This window comes from Hylobates moloch, unplaced genomic scaffold (genome assembly GCF_009828535.3).
Source record: "Hylobates moloch isolate HMO894 unplaced genomic scaffold, HMol_V3 SCAFFOLD_20, whole genome shotgun sequence".
NCBI lineage: Eukaryota > Metazoa > Chordata > Mammalia > Primates > Hylobatidae > Hylobates > Hylobates moloch.
Genome location: NW_026652295.1, coordinates 26,048,949 through 26,074,513, shown reverse-complemented (window position 1 = coordinate 26,074,513; position 25,565 = coordinate 26,048,949). Strand labels below are relative to the sequence as shown.

At 38.3% G+C, this 25,565-nt stretch overlaps 1 protein-coding gene and 1 non-coding gene across 2 annotated transcripts; one reads left to right on the top strand and one right to left on the bottom strand.

Annotated features, from left to right (window-relative positions):
• Window positions 1-8,782: 8,782 nt before the first annotated feature.
• LOC116459762 (uncharacterized) lies at window positions 8,783-10,050 on the top strand. Its single transcript, XM_058432233.1, has 2 exons — window positions 8,783-8,807; window positions 9,050-10,050. The coding sequence occupies exons 1-2, from the start codon at window positions 8,783-8,785 to the stop codon at window positions 9,391-9,393; spliced, it is 369 nt and encodes a 122-aa protein (XP_058288216.1). The 3' UTR covers window positions 9,394-10,050.
• On the bottom strand, window positions 8,988-9,081 carry TRNAI-UAU (transfer RNA isoleucine (anticodon UAU)). The gene is made up of 2 exons: window positions 9,044-9,081; window positions 8,988-9,023 (listed from the first exon to the last, which is right to left on the bottom strand). It is a non-coding gene; the product is annotated as a tRNA-Ile (tRNA).
• Window positions 10,051-25,565: the final 15,515 nt, after the last annotated feature.

Here is a 25,565-nt window from a genome sequence, read left to right as displayed (position 1 = left end):
AAGTACAGTAACAATCAACTGAACATTAACAAAATCCAGAAATATATAAAAAGTATTATACACCATGATTAAGTGGAACATGATTAAGTGGAATTTATTCCAGGAATGTAAAGTTGGTTTAATATCTGAAAATAAAGCACCATATTAATAGAAAGCTAAAAAAAATCACCGATCATCTCAACAGATACAAAGCACTTAGCAAAATCCAATCCCTATTCCTTGTAAAAAATCTCATTAAACTTGGAATATAAGGAAATTCTATAACCTAATAAAGGGCTTTTATGAAAAATCTGAAGTTAATGTCATACTTAATAATAAGAGACTGAATGCTTTCTCCCTAAGATTGAGAACAAATCAAGTATGTCTCCTCTTGCCACTTTTGTTCACTATTGCACTGTATATTCTAGCTTGTACAATCAGGAGAGAAAAAGAAATGAAAGCATACATACTTGAGAGAAAGAAATTAAGTCATCTATTTTCACAGATGACATGATCCTATATGCCAAAAATTTCAGGAAGTACACACATACACACACACACTGACACATGCACACACACACATACATTGAACAAATAAAATAGTTTTAGCAAGGTTGAAGGATACAAGATCAATACCTAAAAATCAACTGTATTTCTATATACTATCAATGAACAACCTAAAAATGAAATTAAGAAAACAATTCTATTCACAATAGCGTTAAAAAGAATATAATTCTTAAGAATGAGTATAACAAAATATGTATAAAGCCCTTTGCTGAAAACTATAAAATATTGCTGAGAGAAATTATGAAAGATCTAAATAAATGAAGAGGTAGTCCATGTTCATGGAACATGAACACGGATTAAAAGACTCAGTATGACCCATATTGTTAAGGTGGCAATTCTCCTGAAATTACCCTATAGATTCAATGCAATTCTTATAGAAATCCTGCAAAAACTGGCAAGTGTATCTTAAAATTTACTTAAAACTGTGGAGGATCCAGAAGAGTAGAAGCAGCTTGCAAAACGAAGAACAAAAGCTAAGAACTTAAACTTTCAGGTTTTAAAATGGAAGATCATCTGCTGAGGGAATCAAGAGAGTATAGCCCTAGCATAAAGGTAGTTAAATGGAACAGAATTGAGACTCTTACCTTTGTGTTCCATTCATTTTCAACAAAGTTGCCAAGGCAGTTGGGAAAAAACAAAACAAAATAAAAACAGTTGTTTTGTTTTGTTTTGTTTTAACGAATACTGCTGGGATAATTGGATATTCACATGCAACAACAACAAAAAAGATAAATTTAGACCCTTAACTCACACCACATAAAACATTAACTCAAAATGGATAGAAGACCTAACTATAAGAGTTTATGAAACATTTAGAAGAAAGAATAGGAGAAAATCATCATGATGTTAAGTTAGGCAAAAAGGTCTTAAATATATACTAAAATCACAATTCATAAAAAAAATTGATAAATTGGACTCCATCGAAATTAAAACCATTTGCACTTTTAAAAGCATCATTAAGAAAATGAAAAGCCATGCCACAGACTAAGGGAAAACATTTAAAAATCATATATCTGATAAAGAACTTGCATCCTGAATGTGTAGAGAACTTTTATAACTCATTAAGAAAAACACTTAATTTAAAACTGGGAAAAATATTCTAATAGCTCACCAAAGAAGACATATGAATGGGTGTTAAGCACATGAAAAAAATCTCAACATCATTAGTCATTAGGGCAATGCAGTTGACAACCACAATGAGTACCACTTCGTACCCACCTGCATGGCTATTTTTTAAAAAACACAAGACAGACAATAACAAGGTTGGTGAGAATGTGGAAAAGCTGGAACCCTCATGTAGTGCTTGTGGAAATGTAAAATGGAACAGCCTATTTGGAAAGCAGTTCCTTTAAGATAATCATAAATTTATCATATGACCTGGCGCGGTGGCTCACGCTTGTAATCCCAGCACTTTGGGAGGCCGAGGCGGGCGGATCACGAGGTCAGGAGATCGAGACCACGGTGAAACCCCGTCTCTACTAAAAATACAAAAAAATTAGCCGGGCGTGGTGGCGGGCGCCTGTAGTCCCAGCTACTCGGAGAGGCTGAGGCAGGAGAATGGCGTGAACCCGGGAGGCGGAGCTTGCAGTGAGCCGAGATTGCGCCACTGCACTCCAGCCTGGGCGACAGAGCGAGACTCCGTCTCAAAAAAAAAAAAAAATTATCATATGACTGCAATTCTATTCCCAGGTATCCAAGAGAAATGAAAACATGTCACACAAAAATTTGTATGCAAATGTTCATAGCAGTATTATTCATATAAGCCAAAATATGGATGGATGCAATCCAAATGTCCATCAACTGGTAAATGGATAGGTAAAAGGGGTATATCCATACAATGAAATACTGCTTAGCAATAAAAAGTAACAAATTACTGATATCTGCTACAACATTGAGGAACTTCAAAAACATTATGTTAAGTGAAAGAGTCCAGATGCAAAAGACCACATATTACTTATTTCATTTACACAAAATGTCCAGAAAATGCAAATCTATAGAGACAGAAAGTAGATTAAAGCTTGCCTGGGGTTGGAGGTAAAATTGACTGTAAATGGGCATGAGGGAGAGATTGGAAATCTCTCTTTTGGGGAGATGTAAGTGTTCTAAAACTGACTCATAATGATAATTGCGCAACTCTGTAAGTTTACTAAAAATCATTAAATTGTACAGTTAAAATTAGTGAATTTTATGGTATATAAATTATACCTCAATGAAGCTGTTAACAAAATAAGGATTAGTCAGTAAAGGCCTCCCTAAAGAGGCGACAGTTGAGCTATGACTCAAATGATTAAAAAATTCTGACATGTTAGCACCACCTTTGTAATAGGATAAGGCTTGAAAGCACAGGGAATACCAACACTAAAGGGCCTGAGGCAGGAATGAGCTTGGGGTGTTAGAAAAACAGAAAGAAGGAATGTATGGTGGTGACAAACCTAGGGAGAAAAGAATGGCAGAAGATAACCTCAGACTGGGCGTGGTGTCTCATGCCTGTAATTCCAGCACTTTGAGAGGCTGAAGCAGGAGGATCACTGCAGGCCATGAGTTCAAGACCAGCCAAGGTAACATAGCAAGACTCTGTCTCTCTGTGGCACAGCTCTGTTGTCCTAGCCATTGGGGAGGCTGAGGCAGGAGGATCATGGGACCCCAGGAGTTGGGGGTTATAGTGAACTATGATTGTGCCTCTGAACTCCAGCCTGGATGGCAGAGTGAGACCTTGCCTCTGGGAAAAAAAAAAAAGATAACCTCAGTGAAGAAAGCAGGCATGACAGAATTTAGTGAACAATTGAATGTAAAGGAAGAGGGCTGTGGAAGATCTAAGTTTCCATCTTCAGTGGTAGGACTGTGGTAATTTACTGAGGAAATGAATAGTGGAGAAGAGCAGGTTTCAGGGAGAATATTATAGGTAAAGTTTAGACATATTAATTTTGAAATACCTGTATGTGATGGTTTATTTTACACTTCAACTTGGCTGGGATATGGTACCCAGACATTTGGTCAAATGCTAGTCTAGGTGTTGCTGTGAAGACATGTTTTAGATGAGATTAACATTTGAATTAGTACACTTTAAGTAAAGTAGTTTACCTTCTATAACATGGGCAGGCTTCATCTAATCAGTTGAAGGCCTTACGAGAAAGATACTGGAGTTTCCCGAGGAAGAGGGAATTCTGCTTCCAGGATGCCTTCAGACTCAAGCTGCAATATTAACGCTTTCCTGAGTCTTCAGTCTGCTGGCCTACCCTGCAGATTTTGTACTTGCCAGCTCCCACAATCATGTGAGCCACCATCTTGAAATAAATGCCAATCTATCTATTTATCTACCTATCTCTCTATACATATATATAAAATCTCCAGTTGGTTCTGTTTCTCTGGAGAACCCTTAGCAATACAATGTGGAATGTGCAAGTGGAGATATCAAGAAGTGAGTCAGAAATAAGAATTTGGAGTACAGGAAGATGGCTCTCCTGAATATCGGTATAGAATGTAACTTAATGAATATTATGTAATATAGATTCATGATTCTTAATTTTGTGCAGTGGTTTACATACATAAAAGAAATACACAAAATTTTAGCAAGTTACATATCTCTGAAATTCATCAGTATAGATTTAATTTAGCTTAAGATTAAAAAGCAGACCAATGACTGACTCTTGGGGGAAAACTCATATTTACAAAGGAAAGGGGAGAGCTGAAAGAACTGGAGAATTGGAGATACCAAGGAGTAAAATCTCACCTACAAAAGATTAGTCAACCATCAAATACAGTTGAGTACAATTTAGAAAAAAAAAGGCTAAAAATGTCTTGGTGAGGCTGTCATCTCAGTAGCCTTAGCAAAGCAGTTTTGTAAAATGGTGGGTGGATGCCAGATTGCAGTGGGTTGAAGACTGTAAGAAAAGGAAAGGCATTCACTCAGGTTTCTCTTTCTGGAAGTACATGTTGCAGGGAAGGAGCAAAAAAGAGCAGTCTCTTGAGAGTAGCCATGTAGATCTTTGGATCATGCAGAGTGTGAGTGTGTATGTCCATTTAAAGATGACAGCCTGTGTGTTTATACATATTTTATTTTAAGGTTAATTCATCATGGGGAGTTGGCATTCGGAGGTGCAGATGAAGAGTTTAGTCTTTAATGAGCAGAGAGACATCTCTAAAAAATCAGGCAAGCAATAAAGCTGGTAACTGATGCTGATGAATTATAAATGTATGTAAAGAAGAGGGAAATAATGTAACTCAGAGGAAGTTCTAGATTCTTTGTGAAGTAAAAGGTAAGATTATCTGCTGAGAATGAAGCATTATCATGGAGTTTGGCTATTAAAGAGATAGGGGAAATCATGCAAAAACAGGCTTTGAGGTTACAGACCACAATTTTGCAAAGGACATGAAATTTGCTTGCTTCCCTTTTATTCTCCAGAAAAGGTAGAGTAAATATTGATGGGAAAATATGATAAAGTGATATTGGTGTGTTGGAAACTTGATCCCCAGTGGGGCAGTATTGGAAAGTGGGATCTTTAAAAAGTGTTTAAATTATGAGGGCTCCACCCTCATGAGTGGATTAATGCCATTATTTTAGGACTGAGTTTCTTATATAATGAAGAGTTCTGCCCCCTCTTGTTCTCTCCCCTGCCCCCCACCACCCACTCTTTGACCTTCTGCCATAAGGTGAGGCAACAAGAAGTCTCTCGCCAGATGCTAGTCCCTTGATTTTGAACTTCCCTGCTTCCAAGACCATGAGCCAATAAATTTATGTTCATTATAAACTTCCCAGTCTTAGGTATTTTGTTATAGCAGCACAAAATAAACTAAAACAGATGCTTTTCATATTCTCTGTTCTATTCCTAATGAGTTTGTGATCATGCCTGAATAAACTGAATTGTGAACTCCTATTAAGATGTCTATAATAGTTCAACAAAGACAGGGTGTAAGAATCAACAATTACTGCATAACAAACTATCTTCAAAGCTCAAGGTCACAAAACAATAAGCATTTATTTCATACAGGCTTATTGGAGAAGTCAGCTGGTCTAGGCTGGGCTCAGCTGGATGGATCTTCTTCAATCTGTAGGCAGCAGAGGCAGCCAGACAACTTTTTTCTTTGTCTCTCATCCTCCTCTTCAGACCGGTGGGTGACCTGGGGTTTGTTTTTCTTATGACAATAGCAGAGGTACAAGAAGGCAAGTGGAAATAGGCAAAGCCTTTTAAGGCCCAGCCTAGGAATAAGCACACCATCACTTCTACCCCATTCCATTGGCCAAGCAAGTTGAATGGCCAAGTCTAAGTCAAGGGACTTTGTTTTTTAGTTATCTATTGCTGTATAACAAACCATCTCAAACGCAGTGGCTTAAAATACCATGCCCAAATGTAGTAACTTGAAGCAACCGTGATTATTTATTTGCTTATGATTTTACAATTTTGACAGAGAATGACAGAGAGAGCTTATCTCTACACTATGTGGCATCTGCTAGAGTTGTAAGGTATGAGATGGCTTTTTCACTCACAGGTTTGCTGTCTTAGAATAGTTGGAGTAGTTGAGGGTTAGCAAGGAATATCTCTCCATGTCTTTCCATGTGGTTAGCTTGAGCCTCTGCACACCATCACAGTCTCTAGGTATTTGAACTTCTTACATGGGAGCTGACTTCTCCTTAAAGGTAAAAGTGGAAGCTGATATGTTTTCTTACTGCCTGGGCTGAGAAATCACAAAATGTTATTTTTACTGCATTCCATTGCTCAAAGTAGTTACAAACCCAAACCAAATTCAAGGTGAAGGGAAACAGACTCTACTTCTAGCTGAGGAGGTGCCAAGCTCACATTGCAGAAGGGAATGAGGGATACTGTTTCAGTCATTTTCAGGAATCCAATCTACCACAAGTGAAGACAAACTCTCCACCCACAAAAAGGGTGTGGATATAGAGAAGGAGCAATAATTTAACCAACTGTGCTGTATAATACGAATGTGTATATTAAAATGATTTTAAATGATTCTAGGGTCAGTCCCTTGCCCTGGTATCACAATCTGGAGGATTGTCATTTAACATAATAAACAAAACCACACTGCTGAAGTGGCCACTAAAAGTACTTCAGTTTTCTTTATTTTTGATAAACACCAGAGGCTGTCATAATTAGTATAATGGAATATTGGATACTGGTTTTCTTTGATGAAATTTGTCCTTGTTAATTAGTTAATTAATATTTTAGAAACAAAGATCCCATGGGGTGAAGGGAAAAAAATATTAGAAATACAGTCTCCCTGGGTAAATTAGTGGTTCCCAAAATGAATTAAATATTTAAGAGATACTGTTCAAAGGGAATAAAAATTAAACGAGCTCTAGCCTTTAACTTGAGGGATGGTGCCCTAGGCTGGAGATTTCAGTATTTCTGTGTCCTGCTGTGTCCAGAGGCTTTCTTCTTAGAGATGTTTGGCTGAATCCTCACTCTGAAATATTGTTGCATTTGCCTCAAGCAAAGCTTTCATGAAAGGTAGTTTTGGAGTTAGTAAAACAACAATGACAACAAAAACAAATGACAAAACCGTGGGAACTTCATTGAGCTTAGAGAACAGGTTTTATGACTGTTTTTTGCTTGCTTTCTAATAAATGACTATATATGTGCAAAATTTTGTTGAAGATCTGCTATCACTATAACTCGTTGGTATGTTGTAGCTAACTATCCCTTACTTTATACTATAAAGTAAGGTAGAGTATAAAGTACTATAAAGTAAGCTGCCTACAGACATCTACCAAAAGCACCCAAAGTTGTCTATCACAAAACTGGCTTAAGCCAGTTCACAAAAATTCTTTATGGAAAGGTCACCATTCTTTAAACACTGTGTGCAGATACTCAATAATACCTTCAACTGATCAGGAACAGAGACAAAATAATTGAATTAAGGTGCTAAATCTATTCAGAAAAAATATCCAAAAGTTAATATAAGGCAAAAAAAAACAGATATTAGTACTCTTTCAAAATAATACTAGAGCATTGTCTAACGAGCCCACTGAAGGGGCAAGTAATCCTCTGAGTTAATGCAACTTTTGGAGGTCACTATTTACTAATGATTAGAAAATAGATTACAAGGTTAAATGTCATTATGTAGAAGATTAAGCTTTGAATGATTTTTACCCAGTAAAGATGCAACTAGTTTCTGTCTTTTAGATAAAAATAATCCCAAAGGCCATAGTTTTCACTGCTCCATAGGACATTAGCTAGTTTTTTACTTAAACTTGCAATCTCATGTCAGCATTATTTTTCCCCCACTGACTATACCTTTACCAGCCTTTTCTATTGCCATTGCAATCAGTTTACCATACTCCTCCTTTTCTCATTAGTGACTTAAATAAATATTTGATGATTAGTTACTATATATATATATTTGAAGATTATGCTTTGATAGCTTTTAAGGTACTCCAGTGGCTTAGCAAGAGCTACAAAGTGAGAAGGTGTTCACTTTATTATCATCTGGTGCATTTCTTAACGGGACCTCCCTAACTTTTCTCAGGAGATACTCTGTGAGTGGACAATGTCCAGATACATGCAAGACCCATTTAGGAATACAGACCTCAAGAGAGAGTTATCTGTGCTCAGCTTAATTCCACTCACCTCCTTGTCCCAAGTGGGACACATGTGCTTTCAGGTTTGTGGCAATCTTTATAGCTAGGAAAACAACTCCCAATTACTCAGTTCAATTCCCTCTCTTGGTGAAGAGTTGGGAAGCATATGATAAAAGCTATGTCCAGGCAAACTGCAGGTGTCATAGGGAGGGGAAGCATATTTTAAAGTCAAAATCCCTATCTACTTTCTACCCACCTCACCCACAACAATATGCTTATTCTTGTAATGCTGTTCTAAAGATTTCAGGCTTCTGGGTCTATTATCGCTCATCCTTTTCCAAGTCCAGGTAGTTGAATGCCTGAGGATGCCAGGTGCTGTTTCTCAGTTGATAAAAGCTGCTAGATCTTCCATGACTGTTGATTTTTATCAGGGTAAAATTAAGTGGGGGAAAAATACTGGAGGGGACACTGCCGTCAGAAATCAGTCCCCCCCACCCCCAATCAGAGCTTTAATCAGACAGGAACTTTTTACTATTTCCCACTTTTGAGTTTCCTTAAATGGAGTTCAATGCTTATCACCTGATGGGAGTTTCTTAGCACTAAGTATGTGCCAGGGGCTCCCCGAGGAACGATGATCGATGATCCTAAGAGCAAAGTGGAAAGAAGGATGTAAAGAGATGATGTTCTTTACCTGAGATCGACATGCAGGACAAAGTGGAGATAGAAGGTAGCTAACTCACTGCGGCGCAACGGATTTTGTTGGTAATTGGCGTTGCTTGGTTCTAAAAGGGCTAAGGAAACCAATAGCAATAAACTGTGTACACAATTGCAAACACGTTAAAGACGGTGGAGTCGGATTACAGGGGGAAAGGCACTTCAAGTGATGCTATTTTGGGTTGGAAAACAATGCTCCAGGTGAGGCTCGAACTCACAACCTCGGCATCACTCGCACACATACTGCCATATAAGTACCGCGCGCTAACCGATTGCGCCACTGGAGCACCCAGCTCCTACTTCCGGTCACTCGTTACACGGCCTACACAGGAACATCCGGCGTGTTTGCTCTGATCGTCACGGTTCCTCGGGTGCGCGCCCTTAGTCCCGGGGCCGCCTCTCCCCCGGACGCGTGCGAAGGCGGACTGGGTTCCGCTGCGGTCTCCACGAGAGCCACCGGTCCTGAAAGCGCGGATGCTTTGTTTGCGGAAACGAAAGCGAGTACTTCTTTCCAAGGAGACTTGGGAAAGGGCGGACGCTCCCACTGCCTCAGGCGTTCCCTGGAGGACCTTCAAGTCGCCGCCGTGTGGGCGGGCTAGCGTCCCGCTGCTGCGCTGGTTCCGAGCCCTTCCCTTGCCTCTCCCAGGGTCCTTCTCCCAGCGTCGGAGGAAGGCCCGCGGTCTGCGAGTGCAATGCGGGTGGTGGGAATCCCTGGGAGGATTACGAAATCCTTCAAGTGGGATTTACCAAAGGCGTTCCTTTCCGCTCGCTTCCGTTCCCGCTCAACAAACGTGTTGGAAACGTGTTGCTACTGAAAGGAAGTGGTGCTGGGCTGCATTTTCTGTGCCTAGTCTGCGAGAAACAGCCCTGGAATAGGGCCTCTATTTCTTCCTTGGAGCATCGTCCCCGGGACCTGGGAGTTGAAACTCTCTAGGCTAAAGAAACTGAAGCAGGTTCAGGACTGGGTCTCTGAAATTCTGGGTGTCTCTACGCTGGGTTAAACTAAGTTTTTCAGAAAATGTCTAACTAGGCTAAAGACCTTGTGCTTCAGAGTGTTTTGAGAGGAGAGTTTGGGGGAAAGGGCTCTCTCTAGAAGGTAAATTTGTATGGGAGATGGGGAGTGTGTGTTTACACGGAGTATCGGGCGTCTTTCTTATGGGTGGACATTGTGGATGAGAATGAGAGATTAAGGCAGAATTAGCTGGGCTTTTAATCCCAAACTGTTTTAAAAATAAAAACTATATATTTAAGGTGTACAACATGATGTTTTGATACATGTACACAGTGAAATGATTTCTACAGTCAAGCTAATTAACATAACACATCTCTTCACAGTTACTATTTTGTGTAAGTGGTGAGAGTGCATGAAATGTACTCTCCGCAAGTTTCCAATGCACAATGCAATATTAACTATAGTTATGCTATGCATTACATCTCTAGACTTATTCATCCTACAGAACTGCAACTTTGTATCCTTTGACCAACATCTCAACAATTTCCATACATCTCCACCCCTGGTAACCACTGTTCTACTCTGCTTCTATGTATTTGACTTTTTTAGAATCCACATAAAAGATGATGCAGTATTTTTCTTTCTGTATCTGGCTTGTTTGACTTAGCATAATGACATCGAGGTTCATCCATGTTGCAAACAGCAGGATCTTCTTTATTAAGGATGAATAATATTCTATTGTGTATATAAACATATGTGCTTTATCCATTCATTGGTGGGCAGACACTTAGGTTGATTCCATATGTTAGTTATTGTGAATAATGTTTCAATGAAGATGGGCATGCAGTTATTGCTTCAAGATCCTGATTTCATTTCCTTTGGGGATGTGAACCCCGAAAATTTGAGACACGTCTCAGTTAATTTAGAAAGGTTATTTTGCCAAGGTCGAGGACACACCCCTGTGACACAGCCTCAGGGAGTTCTGACTACCTGTGCCCAAGGTAATCAGGGTACCGCTTAGTTTTATACATTTTAGGGAGACATGAGACATCAATCAATGTATGTAAGAAGTACATTGGTTCCATCCAGAAAGGCGGGGACAAAGCAGGGATGGGGCTGCCAGGTCTCACTTTTGAGTTTCTGATAAACTTTTCCAAAGGAGGCAATCAGAGTATGCATCTATCTCAGTGAGCAGAGGGATGACTTTGAATAGAATGGGAGGCAAGTTTGCACTGAGCAGTTTCCAGCTTGAATTTTCCTTTTAGCCTAGTGATTTTGGGGGTGCAAGATATTTTACTTTCACAGTATATACCCAGAAAAGGTACTGCTGTATCATGTGGTAGTTCTATTTGTAATTTTCTGAGGAACAACCATACTGCTGTTTTCCATAAAGGCTGTACTAATTTGCATTCCCACCCACAATGTAAAAGGGTTCCCTTTTCTCTACATTGCCAACACTTGTTATTTTTTATATTTTTAAATTGGTTATTCTAACAGGTGTGAGATGATGTCTCATTGTGGGTTTGATTTGCATTTCCGTGATGATTAGAGATGTTGAGCACTTTTTCTATTGGCCATTTTTTATGTCATCCTTGGGAAAATATCTGTTCAGGTTCTTTACCTGTTTTTTAATTAGACTTGGTTTTCTTGCTATTGAGTTGTATATATATATATATACACATACATATATGTATATATTGAGTTATATATATACTATATATATACACATATGTATATATTGAGTTATATATATACTATATATATATATTATATATATATACACACCTTACATATTTTGGATATTAACTCCTTATCAGATACATGGTTTACAAATATTTTCTCCCAACCAATAGTTGCCTTTCCGTTTTGCCCATTGTTTTCTTCTCTGTGCAGGTTTTTCGTTTGATGTAGTCTCACTTGTTTACTTTTGCTTTTCTTTCCTGAGCTTTTGGTGTCCTGCCCAAGAAATCATTATGAAGGCCAGTGTCAAGGAGGTTTTCCCTTACATTTTTTTCTAGGAGTTTTACAATTTCAGGTCTTCTGTTTAAGTCTTTAACCTATTTCGAGTTGAATTTTATGTAAGATGTAAGATAAGGGTGTAATTTTTTTATTTTGTATGTGGGTTCCCAGTTTTCCCAACACCATTTATTGAAGAGGCTGTCTTTTCCCCAGTGTGTATTTTTGTCATCCTTGTCAAAAATCAGTTGACTAAATGTGTAGATTTATTTCTGGGCTCTCTATTTTGTTCCATCGGTCTATGTGTCTGTTTTCATGTCAGTGCCATGCTGTTTTGATTGTATGGCTTTGTATAGTATATTTTGAAGTCAGGTAGTGTGATGCCTCCAACTTTGTTCTTCTTTCTCAAAATTGCTTTGGCTATTTAAGGTCTTTTGTGGTTTTATACAAATCTTAGAATGTTTTTATTTCTGTGAAAAATATTGGAATTTTGATATTGTGTTGAATCTACATATTGCTTTAAGTATTATGGACATTTCAACAATATTAATTATTTTGATCCATAAATCTTTTCATTTACTTTGTCTTCTTCAGTTTCGTTCATCAATGTTTTATAGTTTTCAGTGTACAAATCTTTTACCTCCTTGGTTAAATTTATTCCTAAGTATTTAAATTTTTGTACCAATCGTAGTAGATATTTTTAAAACTTTCTTTTTAGATAGATTGTTTTTTGTGTAAAGAAACACACCTGACTTTTGTATGTTAATTTTATATCCTACAACTTTATCTAATTATTAATTTTAATAGCTTTTTGGGTGGAGTTTCTAGAAATTTCTACATATAGACTCATGCCGTCTGCAAACAGTTTTACATCTTCTTTTCCAATTTGGATGCTTTTATTTTTTTTTCTTGTCTAATTGCTTTTGCTAGTACTTCCAGTGCTATGTTGAATAGAAACAGAGATAGTGGTAATATATACCTTGCACCAGATCTTAGAGGAAAAGCTTTTAGTTTTTCCCTATTGATTATGATGTAAGTTGTGGGATATTAATAAATGGCCCTCATCGTGTTGAGATAGTTTTCTTCTGTACCTGTTTTGTCGAGAGTTTTTATCTTGAGTGGATGTTGAACTTTGTCAAATGCTTTTTCTGCATCTATGATGATGTGGTTTTCATGTTTCACTCTGTTAATGTGATATGTTGCATTGATTGATTTGGGTATTTTAAGCCATGTGTCTGTTGGCTGCATAAATGTTTCCTTTTGAGAAGTGTCTGTTCATATCCTTTGCCCACATTTTTATGGGGTTGTTTGATTTTTTCTTGTAAATTTGTTCAAGTTCTTTGTAGATTCTGGATAATAGCCCTTCATCAGATGGGTAGATTGCAAAAATTTTCTCCCATTCTGTAGGTTGCCTGTTCACTCTGACAGAAGTTTCTTTTGCTGTGCAGGAGCTCTTTAGTTTAATTAGATCCCATTTGTCAATTTTGGTTTATGTTGCCATTGCTTTTGGTGTTTTAGACATGAAGTCCTTGCCCATGCCTATGTCCTGAATGGTATTGCCTAGGTTTTCTTCTAGGGTTTTTATGGTTTTAAGTCTAACATGCAAGTCTTTAATCCATCTTGAATTAATTTTTGTATAAGGAGTATAGAAGGGATCCAGTTTCAGCTTTCTACATATGGCTAGCCAATTTTCCCAGCACCATTTATTAAATAGGGAATCCTTTCCCCATTTCTTGTTTTTGTCAGGTTTGTCAAAGATCAGATGGTTGTAGATGTGTGGTATTATTTCTGAGTGCTCTATTCTGTTCCATTGGTCTATATCTCTGTTTTGGTACCAGCACCAAGCTGTTTTGGTTACTGTAGCCTTGTAGTATAGTTTGAAGTCAGGTAGCGTGATGCCTCCAGCTTTGTCTTTTTTGCTTAGGATTGTCTTGGCAATGCAGGCCCTTTTTTGGTTCCATATGAGCTTTAAAGTAGTTTTCTCCAATTCTGTGAAGAAAGTCATTGGTAGCTTGATGGGGATGGCATTGAATCTATAAATTACCTTGGGCAGTATGGCCATTTTCACGATATTGATTCTTCCTGTCCATGAGCATGGAGTGTTATTCCATTTGTTTGTGTCCTCTTTTATTTTGTTGAGCAGTGGTTTGTAGTTCTCCTTGAAGAGGTCCTCTACATCCCTTATAAGTTGGATTCCTAGGTATTTTATTTTCTTTGAAGCAATTGTGAATGGGAGTTCAGTCATGATTTGGCTCTCTGTTTGTCTGTTATTGGTGTATAGGAATGCTTGTGATTTTTGCACATTGATTTTGTATCCTGAGACTTTGCTGAAGTTGCTTATCAGCTTAAGGAGATTGTGGGCTGAGACGATGGTGTTTTCTAAATACACAATCATGTCACCTGCAAACAGGGACAATTTGACTTCCTGTTTTCCTAATTGAATACCTTTTATTTCCTTCTCCTGCCTGATTATCCTGGCCAGACCTTCCAACACTATGTTGAATAGGAGTGGTGAGAGAGAGCATCCCTGTCTTGTGCCAGTTTTCAAAGGGAATGCTTCTAGTTTTTGCCCATTCAGTATGATATTGGCTGTGGGTGTGTCATAAATAGCTATTATTATTTTGAGATACGTCCCATCAATACCTAGTTTATTTAGAGTTTTTAGCATGAAGGCTGTTGAATTTTGTCGAAGGCCTTTTCTGCATCTATTTATCATGTGATTTTTGTCCTTGGTTCTGTTTATTTGATGGATTATGTTTATTGATTTGCGTATGTTGAACCAGTCTTGCATCCCAGGGATGAAGCTAACTTGATCATGGTGGATAAGCTTTTTGATGTGCTGCTGGATTCAGTTTGCCAGTATTTTATTGAGGATTTTTGCATTGATGTTCATCAGGAATACTGGTCTAAAATTCTCTTTTTTTGTTGTGTCCCTGCCAGGCTTTGGTATCAGGATGATGCTGGCCTCATAAAATGAGTTAAATAGGATTCCCTCTTTTTCTATTGATTGGAATAGTTTCAGAAAGAATGGTACCAGCTCCTCTTTGTACCTCTGGTAGAATTCGACTGTGAATCTGTCTGGTCCTGGACTTTTTTTGGTTGGTAGGCTATTAATTATTGCCTCAATTTCAGAGCCTGTTATTGGGCTATTCTGGGATTCAGCTTCTTCCTGGTTTAGTCTTGGGTGGGTGTATGTGTCCAGGAATTTATCCATTTCTTCTACATTTTCTAGTTTATTTGTGTAGAGGTGTTTATAGTATTCTCTGATGGTAGTTTGTATTTCTGTGGGATTGGTGGTGATATCCCCTTTATCATTTTTTATTTCATCTATTTGATTCTTCTCTCTTTTCTTCTTTATTAGTCTTGCTAGTGGTCTATCAATTTTGTTGATCTTTTCAAAAAACCAGCTCCCGGATTCATTGATTTTTTGAAAGGAGTTTTTGTATCTCTATCTCCTTCAGTTCTGCTCTGATCTTAGTTATTTCTTGCCTTCTGCTAGCTTTTGAATGTGTTTGCTCTTGCTTCTGTAGTTCTTTTAATTGTGACGTTAGAGTGTCGATTTTAGATCTTTCCTGCTTTCTCTTGTGGGCATTTAGTGCTATAAATTTCTCTATATACACTGCTTTAAATGTGTCCCAGAGATTCTGGTATGTTGTGTCTTTGTTTCCTTGGTTTCATAGAACATCTTTATTTCTGCGTTCATTTTGTTATGTACCTAGTAGTCATTCAGGAGCAGGTTGTTCAGTTTCCATGTAGTTAAGTGGTTTTGAGTGAGTTTCTTAATCCTGAGTTCTAATTTGATTGCACTGTGGTCTGAGAGACAGTTTGTTATAATTTCTATTCTTTTACATTTGCTGAGGAGTGCTTTACTTCCAACTATGTGGTCAATTTTGGAAAAGTGCAATGTGGTGCTGAGAAGAATGTATATTCTGTTGATTTGGGGTGGAGAGTTCTGTAGATGTCTAGTAGGTCCGCTTGGTGCAGAGCTGTGTTGAAGTCCTGGATATCCTTGTTAACTTTCTGTCTCATTGATCTGTCTAATATTGATAGTGGGGTGTTAAAGTCTCCCATTATTATTGTGTAGGAGTCTAAGTCTCTTTGTAGGTCTCTAAAGACTTGCTTTATGAATCTGGGTGCTCCTGTATTGGGTGCATATATATTTAGGATAGTTAGCTCTTCTTGTTGAATTGATCCCTTTACCATTATGTAATGGCATTCTTTGTCTCTTTTGATCTTTGTTTGTTTAAAGTCTGTTTTATCAGAGACTAGGATTGCAACCTCTGCTTTTTTTTATTTTCCATTTGTTTGGTAGATCTTCCTCCATCCCTTTATTTTGAGCCTATGTGTGTCTCTGAACGTGAGATGGGTTTCCTGAATATAGCACACTGATGGGTCTTGACTCTTTATCCAATTTGCCAGTCTGTGTCTTTTAATTGGGGCATTTAGCCCCTTTACATTTAAGGTTAATATGGTTATGTGTGAATTTGATCCTGTCATTATGATGTTAGCTGGTTATTTTGCACGTTAGTTGATGCAGTTTCTTCCTAGCATCGATGGTCTTTACAATTTGGCATGTTTTTGCAGTGGCTGGTACTGGTTGTTCCTTTCTATGTTTAGTGCTTCCTTCAGGAGCTGTTATAAGGCAGGCCTGGTGGTGACAAAATCTCTCAGCATTTGCTTGTCTGTAAAGGATTTTATTTCTCCTTCACTTATGAAGCTTAGTTTGGCTGGATATGAAATTCTGGGTTGAAAATTCTTTCCTTTAAAAATGTTGAATATTGGCCCCCACTCTCTTCTGGCTTGTAGAGTTTCTGCTGAGAGATCCGCTGTTAGTCTGATGGGCTTCCCTTTGTGGGTAACCTGACCTTTCTCTCCGGCTGCTCGTAACATTTTTTCCTTCATTTCAACCTTGGTGAATCTGACAATTGTGTATCTTGGAGTTGCTCTTCTTGAGGAGTATCTTTGTGGTGTTCTCTGTATTTCCTGAATTTGAATGTTGGCCTGCCTTGCTAGGTTGGGGAAGTTCTCCTGGATAATATCCTGAAGAGTGTTTTCCAGCTTGGTTCCATTCTCCCCATCACTTTCAGGTACACCAATCAGACATAGATTTGGTCTTTTCACATAGTCCCATATTTCTTGGAGGCTTTGTTAGTTTCTTTTTATTATTCTTTCTCTAAACTTCTTGCTTCATTTCATTCATTTGATCTTTAATCACTGATACCCTTTCTTCCACTTGATCGAGTCGGCTAGTAAAGCTTGTGCATGTGTCATGTTCTCGTGCCATAGTTTTCAGCTCCATCAGGTCATTTAAGGTCTTCTCTACACTGATTGTTCTAGTTAGCCATTCGTCTAATCTTTTTTCAAGGTTTTTAGCTTCTTTGCAATGGGTTCAAATATCCTCCTTTAGCTCAGAGAAGTTTGTTATTACCAATCTTCTGAAGCCTACCTCTGCCAACTCGTCAAAGTCATTCTCCGTCCAGCTTTGTTCTGTTGCTGGCAAGGAGCTGTGATCCTTTGGAGGAGAAGAGGCGCTCTGATTTTTAGAATTTTCAGCTTTTCTGCTCTGATTTCTCCCCATCTTTGTGGTTTTATCTACCTTTGGTCTTTGATAATGGTGACCTACAGATGGGGTTCTGATGTGGATGTCCTTTTTGTTGATGTTGATGCTATTCCTTTCTGTTTGTTAGTTTTCCTTCTAACAGTCAGGACCCTCAGCTGCAGGTCTGTTGGAGTTTGCTGGCAGTCCACTCTAGACCCTGTTTGACTGGGTATCACCAGCAGCAGAGACTGCAGAACAGCAAATATTGCAGAACAGCAAATGTTGCGGCCTGATCCTTCTTCTGGAAGCTTCATCTCAGAGGAATACCCAGTTGTATGAGGTGTCAGTCAGCCCCTACTGGGAGGTGTTTCCCAGTTAGGCTACTCGGGGGTCAGGGACCCACTTGAGGAGGCAGTCTGTCCATTCTCAGATCTCAAACTCTGTGCTGGGAGAACCACTGCTCTCTTCAAAGCTGTCAGACAGGGACGTTTAAGTCTGCAGAAGTTTCTGCTGCCTTTTGTTCAGCTATGCACTGCCCCCAGAGGTGGAGTCTACAGAGGCAGGTAGGCCTCCTTGAACTGTGGTGGGCTCCACCCAGTTCAAGCTTCCCAGCCGCATTGTTTATACCTAGTCAAGCCTCAGCAATGGTGGATGCCCCTCCCTCAGCCTCGCTGCTGCTTCGCAGTTCGATCTTGGACTGCTGTGGTAGCAGCGAGCAAGGCTCCGTGGGCATGGGACCCGCCAAGCCAGGCACGGGATATAATCTCCTGGTGTGCCATTTGCTAAGACTGTTGGAAAAGCGCAGTATTAGGGTGGGAGTGTCCCGATTTTCCAGGTACCATCTGTCATGGCTACCCTTGGCTAGGAAAGGGAATTCCCCAACCCCTTGTGCTTCCTGGGTGAGGCGATGCCCCACCCTGCTTTGGCTCACACTCTGTGTGCTGCACCCATTGTCCAACAAGTCCCAGTGAGACGAACCCGGTACCTCAGTTGGAAATGCAGAAATCACCCGTCTTTTGCATCACTCACACTAGGAGCTGTAGACTGGAGCTGTTCCTATTTGGCCATCTTGGAACAAAGTTTTTTTTTGTTTGGTTTTTTTTTTTTTAGACAGAGTCTTGCTCTGTTGCCCAGGCTGGAGTGCAGCGGCGCAATCTCAGCTCACTGCAAGCGATTCTCGTGCCTCAGCCTCCCAAGTAGCTGGGATTACAGGTGTGTGCCACCACGCCTAGCTAATTTTTTTTGTATTTTTAGTAGAGACAGGGTTTTACCATGTTGGTCAGGCTGGTCTTGAGCTCCTGACCTCAGGTATCCACCTGCCTCAGCTTCCCAAAGTGCTAGGATTACAGGCGTGAGCCAATGCGCCCGGCCTAGTGAGCATCTTTATGACCATTATTTTGAATTCTCCCTGTGGTAAATCATTTATCTCCATTTCTTTAGGGTCAATCTCTGGAGAGTTGTCTTTTTCTTTTGTTTACAACATATTTTTATATTTCTTTACTTTTCTTGACTCTGTATTGGTTTCCACACATTAAACAACCCCCTCTCCCAGTCTTCACAGCCTGGCCTAATATAGAAGAAACTCACCAGTCAGTCCAGCCATAGGTACTGAATGCTTCTCAAATTTTTTTTTTTTTTTTTTTTTTTTTTTTTTTTTTTTTTTTTTTGTACATGGAGTCTTGCTATGTTGCTCAGGCTGGAGTGCAGTGGCGCAGTCTCGGCTCATTGCAACCTCTGGCTCCTGGGTTCAAGCAATTCTCCTGCCTCAGCCTCCCAAGTAGCTGGGACTACAAGTGCACGCCACCACACCTGGCTAACTTTTTTTGTATTTTAATAGAGACAGGGTTTCACCATGTTACCCAGGCTGGTCTCGAACTCCTGAGCTCAGGCAATCCACCTGCCTCAGCCTCCCAAGCCTCTCAAATCTTTATGGTCATACAGACTATCATCTTTGTTCTAGTGACCCCCAGAAGACTAGAGTACGCCAAGTCCCATTAGTGTCCTGAAACAGTCAAAACAGGAGCCAGTCCCTCCTGTAGCAGCTGGAAAAGTTGGGATATTAGATGTGTAGTCCAATCCTTTCTCTCCTCATGTAGAAGCTGTGACCTGGAGTTTATCATCATTTGCTCAGCACTGAGCCAGGAAGGGTAGGTGGGGCAAATTCCTGCACTCTCAAAGTGGACACTTTTCAAACCATTGCTTTGCTCTCTGTCACCTCCTGGGGCCTAGCAAATGCTGGCAGATAACTCTGAGAGACAGGCAGTTTAGCTGGAGGCTTGTTTCTGTCTCTTGAGTGAGCCCCGGAAAGGAGCTGCAGGAGGTGCCCGCACACCTATTCAGGCTCCCAGAAGACTACTGATTGCCTGCCTGTCACCTCCTAGATGCAGGCTGGTTAGAAGTTAGACCCTCAGGCAGCAGCTGGAAAAGTCTGGATGTTAGATGTGTAGTCTAACTCTTTCCATGGAAAAACTGGGAGCTGGGCATTATTGCCTGCTCTGTCTGCACTGAGCCAGAGGGAATAGCCTGTGGAAATATTCCCATACCCATTTAAAACCATCTTTTTGTTTTCTGTGGTCCCTGGGGACTTCAGAATGGTGAGCCTCATCATCTCTCAGAGCTAGGTGATTTAGGAGCTAGCCCCTCAAGTGCTAACTGTAAAAGTTAGGGGAGTAGATGTGTAATCCAAATTCTTTGCTCTTTATGGAGAAGTTGGGAGTTGGGAGTTCCCTACCAATTATAAGGCACTGTGCCCAGGGTTAGATTTATGGCACTAGTGTTTCTCAGCTGCAATGTGGTTATTATCTCAGTAGCCCACTAGGTAGGAGTCTCTTAACTAGTTTCTGGATTTCTCTCAAAGGGAATTAATTCATGTCTTGGTGTTTATTCTGTGTGTTTGTGGGAGGAAGGAAAGTTAGGAGCCTCCTATTCCACTGTCTTGCTGGTGTCCTGTTTGTTTTGTTTTCTAATTACCATTTGCCATGTATATGTGGGAATGATGTGTCAAAAAAATAACCGTTGGTTGGGCATGGTGGTTCATGCCTATAATCCCAGCACTTTGGGAGGCCGAGGCAGTCGGATCACTTGTGGACAGGAGTTCGAGACCAGCCTGGCCAACATGGCAAAACGATCCGTCTCTACTAAAAATACAAAAAAAATGCAAAATTAGCTGGGTGAGGTGGAGCACATCTGTGATCCCAGCTACTTGAGAGGCTGAGGCAGGAGAATTGCTCGAACCCGGGAGGCCGAGGTTGCAGTGGACTGGAGATCGCACCACTATATTCCAGCCTGGGTGACAGAGCAAGGCTCCATCTGGAAAAAAAAAAAAAAAAAAAAAGAAAGTGAACTTGGATTGATTGTAAATATGTATTGCAAACACAAGAACAATCACCAAAAAGGTTTAAAAAGGGAAGTATAATTGATATGTTAAGAAAGGATAAAAATGGAATCTTACAAAATAAAACCAGAAAAGAGAGGAAAAAGTGGAAGACAAAAAAAAAAAAAGAAGAAGAAACAAAGGACAAGGACAATGAATAGAAAACAGTAACAAATATGGTAGATATCAATCCAGCTATATAATCACTTTAAATGTCAATGGTTTGAATATATCAATTAAAGTATAGAGAATTAGCTGGGCATGGTGGCATGTTCCTAATGGCCCAGCAACTCAGGCAAGGCAGGGAGGGACTGAGGCAGGAGGATCTCCTGAGCGAGCCCAAGAGGTCGAGGCTGCAGTGAGCCATGACACTCACCCTGGGTGACAGAGTGAGACGCTGTCTCAAAAACAAAAACAGAAAAAGAGACTCAATCAGAAAACAAGATCCAACTATCTATATGTTGTCTACCAAAAATCCACTTTAAATTTAAGACATGTATAGATTGAAAGTAAAGTGATGGAGAAATATATAACATGTTAACACTAATCATAAGAAACTGCAGTAGCTAAATTGATATTAGACAAAGTTGACTTCAGATCAAAGATAAAGAGGAGCATTACATTACATTGTAGCATTATAATGATGGAAGTGTCAATTATCCCAGAAGACATACAAACCTTAATGTGTATGCACCTAACAAGAGAGTGTCAAAATATGAGGCTAAAACCAATAGAACTGCAATGAAAAATAGTGTATTAGAGATGGAGACTTCAACACCCATCTAACAGTAATTGACAGATCCAGCAGGCAGAAAATTAGTAAGGATATAGCAGAACTGCACAGCACCATCATTCCACTGGATCTAATTGACATCTATAAACTATTTCATTCAAAACAAAATTCCATTCTCAAGCTCACATAAAATATTCATCAAGATAGACTACATTCTGGATCATAAAACACACTTTAGCAAATTATAAGACTAGAAATCATACAAAATATGCCATCAGACCACAATAGAATTAACTGAGAAATCAATAACAGAAAGCTAGAAAACTTCAGAATACTTGCAGAATAAACAATACACTTCTAAATAACACATAGATTAGAGAAGAAGTTTTAAGAGAAATTTAAAATTTAAAAATAGCTCGAACTAAATAAAAATTAAAATATAGCTTATAAATTTGTAGGATGCAGTGAAAGCAGTGCCTAGAGGGAAATTTATAGTACTGAATACATATATTAGAAAAGAAAAGTCTAAAATCAGTAACTTAAGTTTCCACTTAGAACACTAGAAAAAGAAGAATACATTTCAACCCAAAGTAAGCAGAAGAAAAAAATAAAAATTAGAGCAAAAGCCAATGAAATTGAAAAGAAGAAATAGAGAAAAATCAACAAAACCAAAAGCTAATTCTTTGAGAAGGTCAAAAACCTTGAAAAAACTCTAGCCAGGTTAACTAAGAGAAAAAGAAGACACAAATTACTAATATCAGAAATGAAAGAGGGGTCATCACTATTTATTCTATGGATATTAAAGGGATAGTAGAGAAATATGAGGAACTGTGCTCACGAATTTGATTACCTAGATGAAATGATCTAATTCTATGAAAGACACAATCTACCAAAACTCACACAAGGAGAAATAGGCCTACGTCTATTTGAAAATGGAATTAATAATATATCAGGCAATTAGAACAGGCCTGTAGCTATTTTAAAATGGAATTAATAATATCTTGCCCAAAGAGAAAAACCAGGCCCTGATGGATTCACTGGTGAATTCTACCGAACATTTAAGGAAGAAATTATACCAATTTTCTATATCCTCTTCCAGAAAATAGATACACAGTAAATATTTCCTAACTCATTCTAGGAGGCCAACATTGCCCTAATACCAAAACCAGACACAGATGTTGCAAGAAAGGAAAACAACAGACCAGTGTCTTTTATAACACAGATGCAAAAATTCTGAATAAAATATTAGCAAGTTGAATCCAACAATGTATAAAAAAAATTATACACTATAACCAAGTGGAATTTATTCCAGGTATATAAGGTTGATTCCACATCCAGAATCAATATATCACACCAATAGGCTAAAGAAGAAACATTATATAATCATATTAATAGATACAGAAAAGTATTTGACAAATTTGAGATAATTACAGTCTCTCAATTTTTTTATTTTTATTTTTTTTTTGAGACAGAGTGTCACTCTGTAACCCAGATTGTGATCGTGGCTTACTACAGCCTTCCCGTCCCAGTTCAAGTGATTCACGTGCCTCAGCCTCCTGGGTACCTGGGATTACAGGAATGCGCCACCCACGCCTGGCTAATTTTTGTATTTTTAGTAGAGATGGGGTTTCACTATGTTGGCCAGGCTGGTCTGAAACTCCTGGCCTCAAGTGATCCACTGGTCTTGGTCTCCCAAAGTATTGGGATTACAGGCGTGAGCCACTGCGCCTGGCCTCATTTCATCTTAATCTTGATAAAAATTTATAATTTTTCTAGCAATGTAGACGAAATAGAACTGTGATTTATTATACATGATTTACATAAGTGAATGATCCATGTGTTTTTTTTCTTTTTCAAATTTTTATCCTTTCTTCACTCTGCATATACATCCCAGGATGCCTGTCCCCTCAGTTGGCAGAAGAGAGTGTCTTGGGTAAGGGTGTCCAATCATCATTCTTATCAGGCTAACTGTCCTGAAGAACTGTTGTTCTATTGTTTGGGTTTTCTTGCTATGAATTTATACTTATCATTTTATTTACATTTGACTTTGTTGGTAGATAACATATAGAAAGAGAATGAACTCTTGATCTGCTTGACAGTTTTATATTTTGCTATAAATTAACAAAATGCCATTCTTATTACAATTTGACTTTTAGTGCAGCTTCCCTGTGAGCAAAGAATGTATAGACCTGCAACTCTAGTGTTGCAAACACCTTGACAATTTTATTTCACAATGAAAATTTATGGATTTGTAATCTGCTTGGTATCTGTGTGTTGGTTAATGTACTCTTGAGAGATAGCCTCACTCAGTTTGTTGATAAAATCATATATCAGAGCTTATGAGAGAGAACCAGAAGTGACATCACTAAGGAAACTGCCTATGCAGCCATTGCTCTTCTCCAAGAGGCATCACCTCTGTCTCATTGAGCAACACCTGGAAATTTCTATCTCAAGAGAGTGCTATAAGGCATAAATGAGATGATTTACATAAAATGCCTGGAATAATACTTATTAAGTAACATTTTATTATTATTATTCATATATTTCCTTCCTTGTAAGCTAGCCATCTAAGCCTGTCAGAGATTGTATATTGAACACAAAATGATAGCAAGGGAGTCCCATAACTCGAGGCACTAAGTTTCAATAATGGAAAACATCAATCCCTAGAAAGAGATCTTCATGCAAGTAATACATGATTTTATTTCCATAATCTGAGAAATTTAGTTCGTTGGCAGTCATTTGTCTTACTCACTTAGCATTTTGTCTATGGGGAAGACAAAATTGTCTTTTCAGGTTAAACGTTTTATGTTTGTTTTGATATATTTTATGTTGACTATATTCTCTGAGAAAAATATTTTTCCAAGTTTTTGTTTTTCCTGTGTATTGCCTAGGAAACTTTGGTGCATCCTTTGCTTATGAAATGAAATTTATTTCTTATTGAATGTCTTGAAAGTTCCTTAAATGTACTATTTGGATAACTTTAGAAAACAATATTTGAATCAAAAATGCATTTGTATCATTGGTCAGCTGTAGTGCAGTTGACTTTGAAATTTTCTGAATGTGGGCGATAAATATAGTTTCAAATATATATACAATGATAACTCGTCCTAGCCTATGTGCAGCTAGTTTTAAAATTTGGGTAAGAATAGAAACTTAGTGTATAAATTTTTAAATTTTCCTAAGTGATTCTTTTAAAAACTCATTCTAGTTAGAATGAGACAAGAGGGATCTCCATAGAGTGATGCATAATATCCAATTTTGGTGTGATGTTTAAAAATAAGACAAAGATTTAAATTTCCAATAATAATTATAATGAATAAGCATTTATATGGAGGCTCATTTTTAAAAACACTTTTACATTTATTTTCTAAATATAGTTTTATAGCAATTCTATAGGAGTAGGTATTATTTTTGTTGAAATAATGCATAGTCAAACAACAGTCTTTGATCACTTGTGTGATTAATAAAATGAGTATACATAAACAAAACAGTCAGCCTCCTGCAGAGTTTATATCTGAGAGACCCAGAAAAGTTATACCATCTAAAATGAAACATATCAGTGAGCACAACTGAATGTAATAGAGAGCAGGCGGCATTTTCAATCTGGTGAGCAATGTTTTTCAATCTGGCATTTTCAATCTGGTGAGAAAGAGAAATTAGCTTTTAGCCCTTTAAGTGACTGAGATGTTAAATTTATATTTTTTAAACTTCTTATGATGGAAAATTTTAAACATAAAAGTTGATATAATTAGGTAACAAACTCCCCTGTACTCAGTTTTGCCATCCTGTTTTCTCTGTTTCCCCACCACATTTTTTGTGGAGAGATGGTGAGGTGGAGGGAGTGTTTTAAAGTGAAATCCAGACATAACATTTCACTTTAAACTTCTCAGTTTGTATGTCTTAGAGATAAGGACTATTTTATTTTATTTATGTAGGGGCATACTGTTATCACATTCAGCAAATTTAGCAGTAATCCCTTACTATAAGAAGTGGCTTGACCAAATAGTAAGTGGAAAACTAGGATTTGAATATAGGTTTTCTGGTTCCAGCTTTTGCTATTTGATTCTTTCATATACCATTTTAAGCAAAGAACAGTTTTTTCATTTTAAAAGAGTATATGCTTTAAAGGGAGTATGAATTGAAGAGTTATGATTTTAATATATTGAAGAGTTATGATTTAATATATTATTGAGACTTCATAAATAAGGGAAAGAGTAG